General features: G+C 42.3%; 2 protein-coding genes across 4 annotated transcripts in view; both read left to right on the top strand.

Moving 5' to 3' along the window:
* Positions 1 to 4,825, top strand: part of LOC132867451 (splicing factor 3B subunit 2-like) — an 81,530-nt gene extending 76,705 nt beyond the window's left edge. For all 3 annotated transcript variants that reach the window (XR_009650744.1, XR_009650748.1, XR_009650741.1), the window contains one exon: positions 4,485 to 4,825. The gene's annotated coding sequence lies outside the window, so the exon portion shown is untranslated. The remainder of the gene's footprint in view (positions 1 to 4,484) is intronic.
* A 9,758-nt stretch (positions 4,826 to 14,583) lies between these two features.
* The window catches only part of LOC132867310 (butyrophilin subfamily 1 member A1-like), a 108,711-nt gene continuing 107,616 nt past the window's right edge, over positions 14,584 to 15,678 (top strand). The window contains exon 1 of the mRNA XM_060900177.1: positions 14,584 to 14,670. Coding sequence (XP_060756160.1) covers positions 14,667 to 14,670 — 4 coding nt within the window. The 5' untranslated portion in view covers positions 14,584 to 14,666. The remainder of the gene's footprint in view (positions 14,671 to 15,678) is intronic.

Here is a 15,678-nt window from a genome sequence, read left to right as displayed (position 1 = left end):
ACCCCTTCTGCAGAGTATGTAGTCCACCTGTGTAGATCTTCCTCCACCCTTAAACGTCACCCTGTGCTGCTCTTTCTTCTCAAAGTATGTATTGACTATTGCCAAATTCATCCTCTTTGAAAAATCAACCACCATTTGCCCTTCTAAATTTCTCTCTCTTACACCATATCTGCCCATCATGTCCTCATCTCCTCTGTTTCCATCGCCAACATGTCTTTTGAAATCTGCTCCTATCAACACGCACTCCTCCCTCGGTATACTTTCTACAACTTCATCCATCTTTTCCCAGAAAGACTCTCTCTTCATTCTCACATCTAACCTGTGGGGCGTACGCACACACAACATTGACTAACACTCCTTGAATCTCCAACTTCATGCCTATCACTCTATCTGACACCCTCTTCACATCAATCACACTGTTGACCAACTCCCCCCTCAAAACAATACCAACACCATTTCTCTTTCCATCAACTCCAGAATAAAACAACTTGCATCCACCTCCAATGTTCTTGGCCTTGCTTCCTTTCCACCTCATCTCCTGCACACACAAAACGTCCAACTTCCTTCTTTCCATCATACCTACTAACTCTCTCGCTCTGCCAGTCAATGTTCCCACATGCAGTGTTCCTACCCTCAATTCTAAGCTCCTTCCCTTCCATCTTTCATGCTCTTTCCTAACACGCCTCCCCCCTCTCTTTCTCCTTCTCTGTTTTGGGGCAACAGTAGCACACTTTCCACCGGCACCCTGTTGACCAACAGTACCAGAGGTGGTCGTTGTTAACCCGGGCCCCGACCGATCCAGTATGGCATTTCTGTTTTCAATCTGCATGTTAGATTTGGCACAGTTTTACACCGGATGCCCTTCCTGACGCAACCCTCTCCAATTTATCCTGGCTTGGTACCGGCACCAAGCGTACGCTTATGCATCCCCAGTGGCTGGATTATGTTCTAAGGGGGAACAGTAGAAACATATACAAGGGTGGCTGTAGCAATTACTTTAAGGGGTAAAGAGTTAAAGCAGAAATCTCCAACACACAGCTTGACCATGTGCACGTGTGCTAATGTGGAGATGTGCAGCCAAAACAAACCAAGCCACAATACAGACAGGCAAGAAAGCACTGCAGGACAGACAGACATGATGCAAAAGATGTGGAGCTACAAAAGGGCACAGCTGGCAACAATGCCCAGCAAGAGAAGCAGTGTGTAATCACTGCAGAAAAAAGGGACATTACCCGAGAGTGTGCAGAACAAAAAAAAACTGTATGAAGTGAGTGTTGCTACTGAGACTGAGGATGATGATGATGATGAAGTCACATTCCTGGGCTTACTGTCAGCTGAGGCAAAGGCGAGTCCATGTATGACCGACAGAAAGGTGGACAACCACAATGCAGTGTTTAAAATCTACCCTGGAGCGGATGTCACAGCAGTTCCAGAAACACTGTCCATCCAGGGCCAATTCAGCAGGCTGGTGAAGCCTACAAAAATTCTGCAGGGGCCAGGAGGCACGCATCTCAAGGTAAAAGACATGTTCACAGCCACTCTCAGGAAGAACAGTAAAAGCACCACAGAGGACATCTATGTTGTGAAAGGGCTGAGCGTGCCACTGCTAGGCCGAATAGCTGCCACAGCATTGCAGCTGGTCGCTAGAGTGGAGACCATCAGCCTGAGCTCTAAAGAGACTGTAAAAAAGGAGTTTCCAAAGCTTTTTAGTCTGTCTGGCTTTTTAGTCACACTAAAAGGCAAGTGAGTTCTCAAAGAGCAGGATAAAGTTCCTGGGGCAGGTCATTAAGGCATCAGGGGTCAGCGCAGACTCTGATGAGGTGAACACTGTCAGAGCCATGAAGGAGCCAAACAACATCAGCAAGGTGAGATGCTTTCTGGGGATGACAAACCATCTTGGGAAGTTCCTGTTTCACTTGGTGGAGAAAACATGTCCCCTCAGAGACCTACTGAAAAAGTCCAACATGTGGGCCTGGGGGCCACAGCAGCAGCAGGCTTTTGATCACATCAAAGCAGAACTGACGTCACCTACAGGGCTGACACTGTATGACCCGAATGCTGAAACACTCGTCTCTGCCGATTCATCCTCATTTGGGTTGGGCACCATACTTCTCCAGCAGTAGGCAGACACAGGATGGAAACCAGTGGCATATGCTTTGAGAGCCCTCAGCAGCACCGAACAGCAATACACCCAGATCGAGAAGGAGGTACTCACCTCAACATGGGCCTGTGAGAGGTTTGGTGAGTTCCTTATAGGGAAAAGCTTCCATATTGAGACTGACCACAAACCTCTAGTTCCCCTGCTGGACTCCAAGACCTTAGATGAACTCCCATCACGCATACAGCATCTGCGCATGAGACTAATGAGGTTCTCCTATACCATCTCACATGTGGCTGGCAAAAACATCGCAACTGCAGATGTGCTATCCAGAGCTCCTGTCAGCAACATGGCAGACGGTCTGCAAGAGGAAGAACTCAACCTGTATGTTGATTCTGTCATTGCAAGCCTGCCAGCGACAGAAGAGAGACTCAGAGAAATACAGACACATCAGGACAATGACACCATTCTCCAGCAGCTAAAGAAGTTCTGTGTGGAGGGATGGCCAGATAAGTTCTCTATTGAATGAGTGTTCCAGCTCTATCTGCCATTCTCAGGTGAGCTCACAGCCCATAACGGTCTGCTACTCTATGACAGCAGGATAGTAATCCCAGCATGACTCAGAGCAGATGTGCTGTCCAAGCTGTACGAGGGTCACCTGGGAATAACCAAATGCAGGGAGAGAACTAAGCACTTGGTGTGGTGACTGGGCCTCAGCAGAGAGCTGACAAAAATGATCAAGAATTGTGACATGTGCCTGCGAGAGAACAAATCTCAGAGAAACGATGCTACCTACAGAGTTCCCATCAAGGCTGTGGTCCACTGTAGGAGCAGATCTGTTTCAGACAGGAAACAAGCATCATTGTAGACTATTTCTCAAGATACTTTGAAGTGGCCAGACTAACATCCATGACGTCAGAAGCAGTGATCAAGTGCTTCAAGTCTATCTTTGCACATCACGGGATACCAGAAGTGTGCTCGGACAACGGGCCACAGTTTGCTTCTGAGCCCTTCAGAAAGTTTGCTCAGGATTGGAGCTTCAGACATATGACATCCAGTCCCCATTTCCCATAGAGCAATGGGGAGGCTGAGCACGCTTTTAAGGACAATTAAAAGTCTTCTCAAGAAATCCAGCGATCCTTACCTCGGCCTTATAGCCTACCGTGCTGCACCTCTGGCGAATGGATATAGTCCCACAGAACTCCTCATGGGGAGGAGAATAAGAACAACTATTCATGTCATTCCATCCTAGCTCAACCCAAGATGTGCAGACATGGAAAACTTAAAACAACAGAACAGAGATACAGACAAAAACAGCAACAAAACTGAGATTGCAGACAGCGAGCACATGACATGCCGCACCTGCGACCTGGAGATCAGGTGTGGGTCAAATATATGCTCGAAATAGGCACAGTTTTGTCTACAGCAGGCACGCCAAGGTCCTACTTCATTGAGACACCGAGAGGCACCTTGTGTAGAAACAGATACCACCTCTCGCCAACCCCTGGAGGGCCTGAAACACCGACTAACTTACCTGAGACAACACCTGAAAATACTGCTCCTGATGCAGTGACTACTCATGTCACACCTGAGGTCCAGCAAGATGGCAGTCAGCAGACTCCAGTGTGTGAGCAATGCTTTCCTACCAGAATCAGGGCGTCTCCAGCGTACCTGAAAGACTTTGTTTGTTCATAGATTTAGAATCTGAGTGAGCGATGGGACAGAATAATTCCCACACTCAAGTGGAGGGTTTGGGTCGTCCACCCCATCCCTCGTAGATAGGAGGAGAAGAACAGTTGATTGCTGAAAAGACTCCTTTTAAAGACTATTTCATTATTTTGTTGTTATAATAAGAACCTCCTATAAAGAAACGCTAGATGTGTTTACTGAAGTATACACTGAAACATGTTTCATTGCTTACCAAGCACTTATGCTGAAAGGAGTTAAAATGTTTACATCAGCACAGGCTGAAAAGTGTTTTGTTGTTGACTTAGCAATAGTGTTTCACAGCTAAACATTATGGTAAAAGGCAGGGTAAGCCATAAGTGTTCTTATTAATATTGATCCGGTTAATACTTGAGTTAAAACACTGTCATATATGTTACATCTGTAAAGTGAATATTTCTCCATTTACAGTTTTCATACTGTTTACTAAGGCCTACTCATGCATCTTCCCAGGGAAGATCCTGTATTTAGAAAGGGGGATGTAGTATTCGGTAAAATACCTGGGTAGGAACCTTGTGGACTTGTATTGTGTTGCACGGAGGAGCATAATAAAGTATGGAATAAACTGACAAGAGGATGTCAAACGTCCTGTGTCAAGCCTCCAGATATTACTCCAGTGTGAATATAAATAACAGAACAGTGTTTGCTCTCACTTTCACAGCTTTCCATGGAAAAGGGACCTGAATCACCAAAGTCATCACTGCAGTAAAACCTGATGTGGATGAAGGGCTCTGAATTGAGGAGTTTCGCATGAAATGTCTTTGGAAAACGTCTGAAAAAGCTTCTTTCCTCTGACAGTTTTTATCACTCATGTTTTTGTTTTCCATGCAGCCCTACTGTGAAGCAGTTCCCAAATGTTTACAGAGTGTTATTAAACGTAGAAGTGATGCTGCACAGTGGTAAACATGCCCCTGTCCCAACTCTTTTGAAACATGTTGCTGACATCAAATTCAAAAGGAGCATATAGTTTTCAAAAAACAATAAAATTTCTCAGTTTCAATATTTGATATGTTGTCTTTGTACCATTTTCAATGAAGTATCAGGTTTCCATGATTTGCAAATTATTGCATTCTGTTTTTATTTACAGTTTACACAGTGTCCCAACTTTTTTGGAATTGTGGTTGGAGAAAGAAGTTGAAGTATGACATGGACTGCACAAAGGGAACTAATTACACCACCCAGTAGTTCAAAGTAACAGCCTGTGAAACAGGTTCTGCAGTAATAGTGCTTGTTGTGAAAGCTGCTGTCATTGTTTCTTTGGCATCTCTCCATGTCACTCTGAACAGCAGCATTCTTTGTGACTCGTTCTGGGAACTGAGTGTTCAGTGGCTGGGGTGTGATCTGATCATATTTCTGATCCACCATTTCCAGCTCTGCTTGTTCTGGACTAAAAAGTTGTCTTTATGCAATCCACATATTCTAAACACATAATTTTTAACCTCTAGTATTTAATTTGTCCAATGAAATCTGTACAAGAACAGAAAGATTATTACAAGAGTTGGCAACAGGTTCAAATCAAACCATAAGTGATATGTTTACACAGATTTACTACTGAACACACATCTGTCTATTGGATAACAAGTTGATTCTTACTATAAATAGGTGGTACAGGCACTTCTCGAACCACTTCCTCTCCAGGTTTAGATTTGGGAAACATCACTCTGAAGTACTTTGTCCCCTGTTTAGATAACTTACAATCCTGGTGCACATTTTCAATAAAACGGAGACTTACAAGCACGTGTCTAAAAAGTTGATTATTAAAAGATAATAGAAATGTAATTCTGAGATTTTCATGATCTAAAAGTATAGGTATTGTATGTCGAGATACCAATCTCAGTTCTTAATTCAGTAAACTATACATACTGGACCTGCAAAATGTCCCTTACCATGAAAAGCCAATCATCTTTGGGTGCCAGTGATTAAGGGTGGCATGAAAGCCCTCAATGCAGCTTGTCTGTGCATCAGGTGAAAGTTTCTCAATATCACTGAGGAGAGTTGTTTTTGTTAATTTGCTCTGCAGTTTGTCATAAGCAGGTGTTCCTGAGGGAAAAAAAGCTCCACAAATGTGCTCGTGAATAAAAAGGGGTTCCTGGTGTGGACTAAAAACAGCTAAGGAACCCTGTAAATTATGGGAAACTGGTTTTACAAGAAGAAACGAGGGTTAAAATAGAATAAAAACAGCAGTTTTAATCCATTTCCTTGGTTGAAGCTCCATGATTACAGTTCTTAAACAGGGGATCAGGGTGATTGTTGTGTTTGTTTGCAAGATGTTACATGAAAATGAGCCACTTTACTTTGATAAGAGCACCAAACCCAGGTGCTGTAGATGTTGCACACCAGTACATGTGCCGGCGAATACCCTTCATCCACTCACTAATGTTTTGGCACCTCTTTTCTTTGCTTGCTTGGAGGAGCTTCTTGGTCACTGATCTCGCCACATAAAATCATAAAAATGATTGGTCTCCTTGCATTCTTCACTTATCCACTTTTCAAGCCCTCGATGCCGGTCTGATATAAATGTCCTCATGGACACCCCATCATTAGTTAGTGATGCAAAAGACCTTTTTGCTCCTTCCAGTTCTGTCTGTTGACTGCCACCAGTTTCATTTGCCTGTAAAATGTTCAAGAAGGAGCGGCATGGTGGTGTAGTGGTTAGCGCTGTCACCTCACAGCAAGAAGGTACGGGTTCGAGCCCCATAGCCAGCGAGGGCCTTTCTGTGCAGAGTTTGCATGTTCTCACCGTGTCTGCATGGGTTTCCTCCAGGTGCTCTGGTTTCCCCCACGGTCCAAAGACATGCAGGTTAGGTTAACTGGTGACTCTAAATTGACCGTAGGTGTGAATGTGAGTGTGAATGGTTGTCTGTGTCTATGTCTCAGCCCTGTGATGACCTGGTGACTTGTCCAGGGTGTACCCCGCCTTTCACCCGTAGTCAGCTGGGATAGGCTCCAGCTTGCCTGCGACCCTGTGGAACAGGATAAAGCAGCTAGAGATAATGAGATGAGATGTTCAAGAAGATAAATTATTTGTTGTGGCACATAAATGGAGCATTATAGCACTGATTTGATCCAATGAAAATCATATTATGAAACTGAATATTGCAGTCAGCTGGGATTTGGGTATTTAAAAATGAATTTTTTTTTTTTTAGATGGGCTTTTATTACAGGGTCTGTGGTTACAAATAAACCAAAAATAGTGTGTTTTGGTATCTACAGTGGTGCTTGAAAGTTTGTGAACCCTTTAGAATTTTCTATATTTCTGCATAAATATGATCTAAAATATCATCAGATTTTCACACAAGTCCTAAAAGTAGATAAAGAGAATCCAGTTAAACAAATGAGACAAAAATATTATACTTGGTCATTTATTTATTGAGGAAAATGATCCAATATTACATGTCTGTGAGTGACAAAAGTATGTGAACCTCTAGGATTAGCAGTAAATTTGAAGGTGAAATTCGAGTCAGGTGTTTTCAATCAATGGGATGACAATCAGGTGTGAGTGGGCACCCTGTTTTATTTAAAGAACAGGGATCTATCAAAGTCTGATCTTCACAACCCATGTTTGTGGAAGTGTATCATGGCACAAACAAAGGAGATTTCTGAGGACCTCAGAAAAAGCATTGTTGATGCTCATCAGGCTGGAAAAGGTTATAAAACCATCTCTAAAGAGTTTGGACTCCACTAATCCACAGCCAGACAGATTGTGTACAAATGGAAGAAATTCAAGACCATTGTTACCCTCCCCAGGAGTGGTCGACCAACAAAGATCACTCCAAGAGCAAGGCATGTAATAGTCGGCGAGGTCACAAAGGACCCCAGGGTAACTCCTAAGCAACTGAAGCCCTCTCTCACATTGGCTAATGTTAATGTTCATGAGTCCACCATCAGGAGAACACTGAACAACAATGGTGTGCATGGCAGGGTTGCAAGGAGAAAGCCACTGCTCTCCAAAAAGAACATTGCTGCTCATCTGCAGCTTGCTAAAGATCACATGGACAAGCCAGAAGGCTATTGGAAAAATTTTTGTGGATGGATGAGACCAAAATAGAACTTCTTGGTTTAAATGAGAAGCATTATGTTTGGAGAAAGGAAAACACTGCATTCCAGCATAAGAACCTTATCCCATCTGTGAAACATGGTGGTGGTAGTATCATGGTTTGGGCCTGTTTTGCTGCATCTGGGCCAGGACGGCTTGCCATCATTGATGGAACAATGAATTCTGAATTATACCAGTGAATTCTAAAGGAAAATGTCAGGACATCTGTCCATGAACTGAATCTCACGAGAAGGTGGGTCATGCAGCAAGACAACAACCCTAAGCATAAAAGTTGTTCTACCAAAGAATGGTTAAAGAAGAATAAAGTTAATGTTTTGGAATGGCCAAGTTAAAGTCCTGACCTTAATCAAATCGAAATGTTGTGGAAGGACCTGAAGTGAGCAGTTCCCAGAGTTGAAGCTGTTCTGTATGGTGGAATGGGCTAAAATTCCTCCAAGCCGGTGTGCAGGACTGATCAACAGTTACCGGAAACATTTAGTTGTAGTTATTGCTGCATAAGGGGGTCACACCAGATACTGAAAGCAAAGGTTCACATACTTTTGCCACTAACAGATATGTAATGTATGGTTGGGGAGGTGTTGATGTTGTTTCCTTGTTAATGCTACTGCTGGTTTCATCTTCAGGCCATTCTGTCACTGACAATTTAGTAGATTTTTGCTTTTTGTTACCAACCAGACCAGATCCTGTATCTCTCTTGTGCTAAATAAAAGTGCATAGAAATTGTTTTAAAATTATATTTCATTGCAAACAAAGTGCTTTGTTCTCACTTGTCTTTCTGGTGAAATTAAGCTACATTTATTTTAATGTTTATGCCATATTACCACTGGCATAACAGCATGAACTACAACATGAAACCCAGCCTTTCATTTTCATTTTACTTTTAGTGGTACAGATGAGGCTCTTTACGAAACAATACCTAGATTTTTTTTTTTTGCATAATGAATAATAAATGGGCTAGCCTGAATGTTTATTCATTCTTCCAGCTCTACAAGAATAGGTCTTAATAGTCTTACCTGTGAGGAAGATCTGTGAAATGAACAGCAAGAGCAATAAATCATGCGACGCAGATTGTTCACCCACTATTGACATAAAATAAAACATTTTGGTGTATAAACTTACTCATCGTTTTTGGCGTTCACTAATGATTTCGCAGAATGGCCTGTAGTTTATTTTCACCAACCATCAAGGCAGAATACCTTCTTTCATATCAGCTCTCTTTGAAATGTGCTGAGTATAGTGAAGTATATTTGCTCAAAGGTTCACGAAAGGCCAGGAGATGCCCCTGCACAGATTTGACCCATTTTCGTCTCAGATTGGAACTGATGTATCCTTATACCAGGGTAAAAGCTGTGTTCAAACAACTAACATTATTTGGTGCTCCAGTGACACAGTACCAGTTCACCCAATACGCACATTGCGTAGGGCCCCGCAAACTCATAGGGGCCCAGTGGGAAAAAACCCCCCAAAAAACGTGACGACGTGACCATCCGTCGTGCTGCTCGCACATGTCAGATTCCCAGTGCATGTGCATCAACCTAGCAAGATGAAGCAGAGTTATCCCTCGGGGAGTGAAAAAAGGAAAAAGAAACTGCATGAAAATGAACAGCGGGAACAGCAGTCAGGTAAGTCTCCTCTCCGGGTGGGAGAGTGGGAGGGACGGGGCTAGTCGGTGTTTGACCTACATAACAGGGCGGTGAGCCCTGGGTGAACCCCGGACGGTCTCCGTGTGCGTCTTGCTGGCTTCTACAATTTAAGCGTTATATCAGTCGTTCTGAGTGTAGTTACAACTGCACTTATACAAAATGGAAAGTAATGGATAAATATTTACTAAGATTGAATTTTGTTTGCTTGGATAGCCCACAGGCAAATATAGATGCAGATATATTAGTGAATAAATAAAACTCGTGAAATATTATGACAAATGGTGCTAAATAGGCTAAATAATAATCTAAATCACCTACATTTTAAGTACAGTATCTGAAGGTAAAACAAGTGCAGCCAATTTGATGGAGCTGAATTAATAGTAGCTTTATCTATATTTTACAGGTGCTATGCTTAAGTTTCTAACAAGCAGCACAGAGTCCAGCCAGTCAGCCAGTGGAGGGACAGAACCAGATAGGACAGGCACAGATGAGCCACCTTCAACCAGCACAGATGAGTCATATGCAGCTGCCTCAGCCAGTACAAGCAGCAGCACAGGTCCAGTACAGCCACCGTTGTCAAGTACAGATACAGGGGAAGAACAGGCAGCCTCAGCCACTATTCACACAATCACGTGTGCACAGCAAGCATCAGAAGCTAGCTCAGACCCTAAAGCAACAGTCTCTGCTCCACCAAATGATCCAGCAGACTGGCCCCCAGTCTTAATGGACTGTATGCAGACTGAGTTAGTGCGCAGAGGTCCATTCAAGCCAGGAGTAGATTTTTCTTACCCTAAAGACAAGTCCAGAAGAGGGTTCCATCCAGGATTATTACAGGGGTGGCTGTCAAATGGTGAAAAGATTACCAGGAGCTGGCTTTCATACTCAGTGAAAAACAACAATGTGTATTGTTTTTGCTGTAAGCTCTTTTCCACAAAAAAAACCACAAAATAATAGGAGAAGGTGTTAATGACTGGTCAAATACCAATGCCATTCTGAAGCAGCATGAGGGTAGTCCTGAACACACAAGCAATATGATTAAGTGGAGAGAACTTGATCTGCACTTAAGTCGTGGAAAAACACTTGACCACATAGAAATGACAGCTTTGGAGGCTGAAAGAAAGAGATGGCGAGATGTCCTTACACGCCTCATAAGTATCACACAGTCTCTAGCTGAAAGAAACCTAGCATTCAGAGGTTCATCAGATAAGCTCTTCCAACCAGATAATGGAAACTTTCTAAAAGAGGTTGAATTATTAGCTAAATTTGACCGTTTTGGAAAATCACATCAACAGAATTAAAGACGGAGAGACATGCTCATTACCTTAGTAAGGACATACAGAATGAGCTGCTACAGCTTGTGAGTGACAGGATTCTCACAACTATTGTGACTCAAGTGAGAGACTCAAAATACTTCTCCATTATCTTAGACTGTACACCTGACATTAGTCACCAGGAGCAGATGTCCATTATCCTCAGAAGTGTGGCTTTAAAGGGACAGCCAGAGATAAAGGAGCACTTCCTCGGCTTTGTGAATGTTGAGACTACAACTGGCTTAAGTCTGTCTACAGTCATCTTGGACAAGCTGACTGATCTGAAAATTCCATTTGACAATTGCAGAGGGCAAGCCTATGACAATGGGGCCAATATGAAAGGTAAACACCAAGGAGTACAAGCCAGACTGTTGAGAAGCCAGACAGAAGATTAATGATCCTGTGGCGAAAGTGGAGGCACAGACAGTCACTTGCAGAGGAAGTTGGTTCTTACCGCTTCTTGATTTGCTGTATAGTGTGGTGTGAGATACTGTCAAGAACAAATACAGTGAACAAGCTCCTCCAATCTGCTTCAATGCAGCTTGACATAGCTGTGCAGTTAATCTCAAATGCAAAAGCCTCTCTCATTCAATACCGGGACACTGGATTCTCAGATGCCCAGACAACAGCCAGAAGCATTTGTGAGGAAATGAATGTAGAAGCTGTTTTGAAGGACAAGAGGCTGAGAACCAGCAAAAAGCATTTTAGCTCCGAAGCACCTGATGAGCCAGTGGCTGATGCACTGCGGAATCTTGAGGTCAGCTTCTTCAACATTGTGGTTGACTCCACAATAGCATCCATTGATGAACTATTTGAAACTCTGAACCAGGTGAAGACTAAATATGCAGTAGTGCTGAACTTCAGCACTGGATGTCAGATGTCCAGTGACTCCTTAAAGGCTCAGTGTATGGAACTTGAGAAAACTCTGACCTTCAACCAAGACTGTGACATCAGTGGAGTTGATCTGGCAAACGAAATCAAGAATTTACCTGACCTACCATCAGCTAATATGACTGCCTTTGAGCTGCTTTCTTTCCTTTGTGAGAAAAATCTGGAGGAACTCTATCCTAACCTTTGGAGAGCCCTGAGAATTGCTGTCACTCTGCCTGTGACAGTCGCCTCAGCTGAGAGGAGCTTCAGCAAGTTAAAAATGATCAAAAACTATCTGAGATCTTCCATGTCCCAGGAACGTCTGAGTGGTTTGGCCATCATGAGCATCAACCATGATGTGGGGAAGCAAATATCATATGATGACATTATTGATGATTTTGCATCCAGAAAGTGCAGAAAGGGACATTTTTAATGGTGAGTAATTTGTTACACATTTAGTTCGATTTGATTTGGTCTGTATTTATTTGGAGTTAGACCAATAGGTGGCGACACTAGTGCAATATGTTTAAAGGGGGGGATGAGTGGAGGCACTGGGTATCAGGTGCGACTGTTGAACATTTTGGGGTTCAGTTAAGAGGGTCCCTTAGCAGAATTTTGCCTAGGGCCCCATGGAGGTCTGAACCGGCTCTGCAGTGACACAATATCGACCTCCTCCTTTCTGGCGTTTACTGTCCACCATAGTGAAATGCGATATGTGATGGTAAATTCACAACCAACATGACATTATGGCGGTGTTGTAAAATATGTTTGGCCGCGATACACGAACAGAAAATTTTTTAGGAAACCCATAAAACTTCTTTGCCTCATATAAACGTCAGTTTTTATTGTTGTCGTCTCAAACATTGCAATTTTATGATTCAATACTATCTTTATTGAAATATGTCAAACATTTTGCTTCATTTGCAGTTTAAGGGTGCGTTTTCCCTATATAATAATAATAATAATAATAATAATAATAATAAGAAGAAGAAGAAGAAGAAGAAGAAGAAAATGATGAAGAAAAGTTTAATTATTATTTTTAAATATTCCAAAAATCTAATTGATGTGTATAACTACATTCAGTCAAGTCAAGTTTATTTGTCTAGTGCGTTTAACAACAGAGATTGTCGCAAAGCATCTTTACAGAAAATTAAAGACTTTAAATATGAGCTAATTTTATCCCTAATTTATTATTTATTAATAATAAGGGTTTGGTGACACGCCTAGTTTTCTGCGACCCAATCCACATCTCAGGTGACCACAAGGTTGAGAACCTGTGATTGAAAATGAAGTACAAAAAAGTGTGCAAAGAGCCAAAACAATGGTGATCAGTCATTGGTCAGTGGGCTCAATGGTGGCCAGTGATTGGTTGTTGAGCAGTGGGAGCTCAGTGGTTCAGACATTTGGACTGCTAATCCAAATGCGAATGATTAGACTACAGTATACTGAAATTTTATATTAATAAATGGTTGCAAACTAAAAAAAATAAACAACAACAAAACACTTTAACAAGTTTATTTTGTATTTTTAAAATTATTATTTTTAACTTCTGCCATTACTATTTTTTGCCTTGCGCACCCCCTCGAGGCAGTCTGTGCTCCCCCTGGTGTACCTGTACCACACTTTGGGAAACCTGGAAGTAGGAAGAACTTTCTCACTACTTGCCATGGTGACTCATAGTATCCAAGCACCATTGATGATGGCTTTTTATATTCATCATGCATGCACTTGAACATACTCAAGAGTTGACTGAACGAACTCAGATCAGCTGTTCTGGAACCAAAAACATGGAGTTTCCCATCTCAGGGTTCATCAACTCAGAGTTCAGGGTTTGGCTCAGAGTTTGTTAAATATGCTTTCTGAAATAGCCCCAGTTGTATAAATGAGAGGAAAGTTCCTCTGGATAAGGGCGGTGTTGGGAACAATGGTGCTCAGTGATTGATTGTTGGGGAAAATGGTGCTCAGTGATTGATTGTTCAATACACAACTTGTATAAACAGCAGCTATGATGTGAGCTGTTCACTCAAAGTCAGGAGGCTCTCAGCACCACTGAACACCACTGAACCAATGAACTACATTTCCCAGAATGCTCTGCAACTGAACAACTTTAAACAACACATGGCTCACTCATGACCACTTTTCACTTTCACAGTGTCCAGACCAGTGAGTGTATATTTGAGTGAACGTCCCAACAGGGGGTCAAAAGTGAAGCCCAAATGTGTCTGAGGTCCGTTCGCTGGTTACAGTACAGTTTTTAACCCCGCCCATTCCCATGTTAGTGAAAGGAGACTGAGCCAAACCTCCATTTTTAGTTCCATCTCCACAAATTATTCTCAGGAATAGTGTTCTGTAGTTTTTCAGTTGACCTTAATATCTTCCCCAACATGATGATAAATGAGTTTTATAGGAATTGTTTTGTGATAAATTAAAGGCTGTGGTTGACTGACGACTTCAGCTTTTGACTTCACCAACGCGCTGTTTTAAGCTGCACTTTAAATCATTCATCATGGACGTGCACGTGGTGTCAGGGTGGATGAAAGGTGGACCAACTGGGTGCTCCTCGAGTTTCAACACATTTTTCCTTTATGTACAAACTGAGATGGGGTCGAAGTGAATGGGTTTTGGGAAGCATCGATAAAATGACTGACATGAGACACATGTAAGCAATCACTCCGGACAGTAACACAGCTTTTTCAACAGGTTTTCTCAGCCACAGTAAAACCTTGTTTGACATTTTTTGTACTTATTTGTACAAGTAAGAAATGAAAAATATTTAAATTTGGACCATTACAATTTTCAACAAAGTTAGTGACCTCAGAGATACAACCTGAATTCTTAGCGTGCTTCTGTAGAAAAAGGGTGTGTTTAATAAAACAGGTTACAGAAATGAAAGCACACCAAACTGAAGTATGCACAGAGACAAAGAGGCTTTATCTTTTAGCGTCTTCTTATAAACCTTAAAAATGAGTGAGTATTCTGAGTTTTTGACAGAACTGATGTGTAAAATTGTTCACTGAGTGAAAGTTGTTCCTTGTAAATGTAAATGTTATTGATGGCTTGTGAAACAGACTGAAGTAATAATGATAAACTGTCTTTCATTCTGTTTTTGTGTGACTCTCCTGATTCTCTACAGCTTTATGGAATCTCAATCAGATATCTGTGTGTGTGTGTGTGTGTGTGTGTGTGTGTGTGTGTGTGTTAGCTATATACAGTGAATTCTAAGCTCATTTTACTACTTCAGGGTTTATTTCCCTCAGAGTTGTGTACATTTGAGTTATAAAAGCTGTTTTTGAGAAAACTGGTTTCTGGAATTGTAAAGGGCATATAAACTTATGAAAACTCGTAACTGTTTTTATGTAAATGTGAGCAACCTCAAATCAATGGCTTCACTTAACCTTCTTCTTCTTCTTCTTTTGGCTGCTCCCGATTAGGGGTCACCACAGCGGATCTTTCGTCTCCATTGCTCCCTGTCTTCCGCATCCTTCTCTACCACACCTGCCACTTCCATGTCCTCTCTCACCACATCCATGTATCTCCTCTTTGGCCTTCCTTGTTTTTGTTTGCTTGGCAGCTCCATCCTCAACATTCTCCTTCCAACATGCTCTGCATCTCTTCTCAGGATGTGCCCATACCATCTCAGTCTCATCTCTCTTAGCTTAATTCCCAAGCTCTCCACATGTGCTGTCCCTCTGATGTGCTCGTTCCTTATCCTGTCCAACCTTGTCACTCCCATCGCAAACCTTAACATCCTCAACTCCGCCACCTCCAACTTTGCCTCCTGTCTTTTCCTTAAGGGTACAGTCTCCAATCCATACATCACAGCTGGTCTCACTACTGTCTTATACATCTTACCTTTCACTTTTGCTGGGACTTTCCTATCACAAATGACTCCCGAAATCCTTCTCCAACTGCTCCACCCTGCCTGCACTCTCTTTCTCACCTCACTATCGCAGCCCCCATTTTCCTGCACAGTTG

Source organism: Neoarius graeffei, chromosome 1 (genome assembly GCF_027579695.1).
Source record: "Neoarius graeffei isolate fNeoGra1 chromosome 1, fNeoGra1.pri, whole genome shotgun sequence".
In the NCBI taxonomy this organism is placed as follows: Eukaryota; Metazoa; Chordata; class Actinopteri; order Siluriformes; family Ariidae; genus Neoarius; species Neoarius graeffei.
The sequence above is the reverse complement of the archived record's forward strand: the minus strand, read 5'-3'. Positions and strand labels throughout refer to the sequence as shown.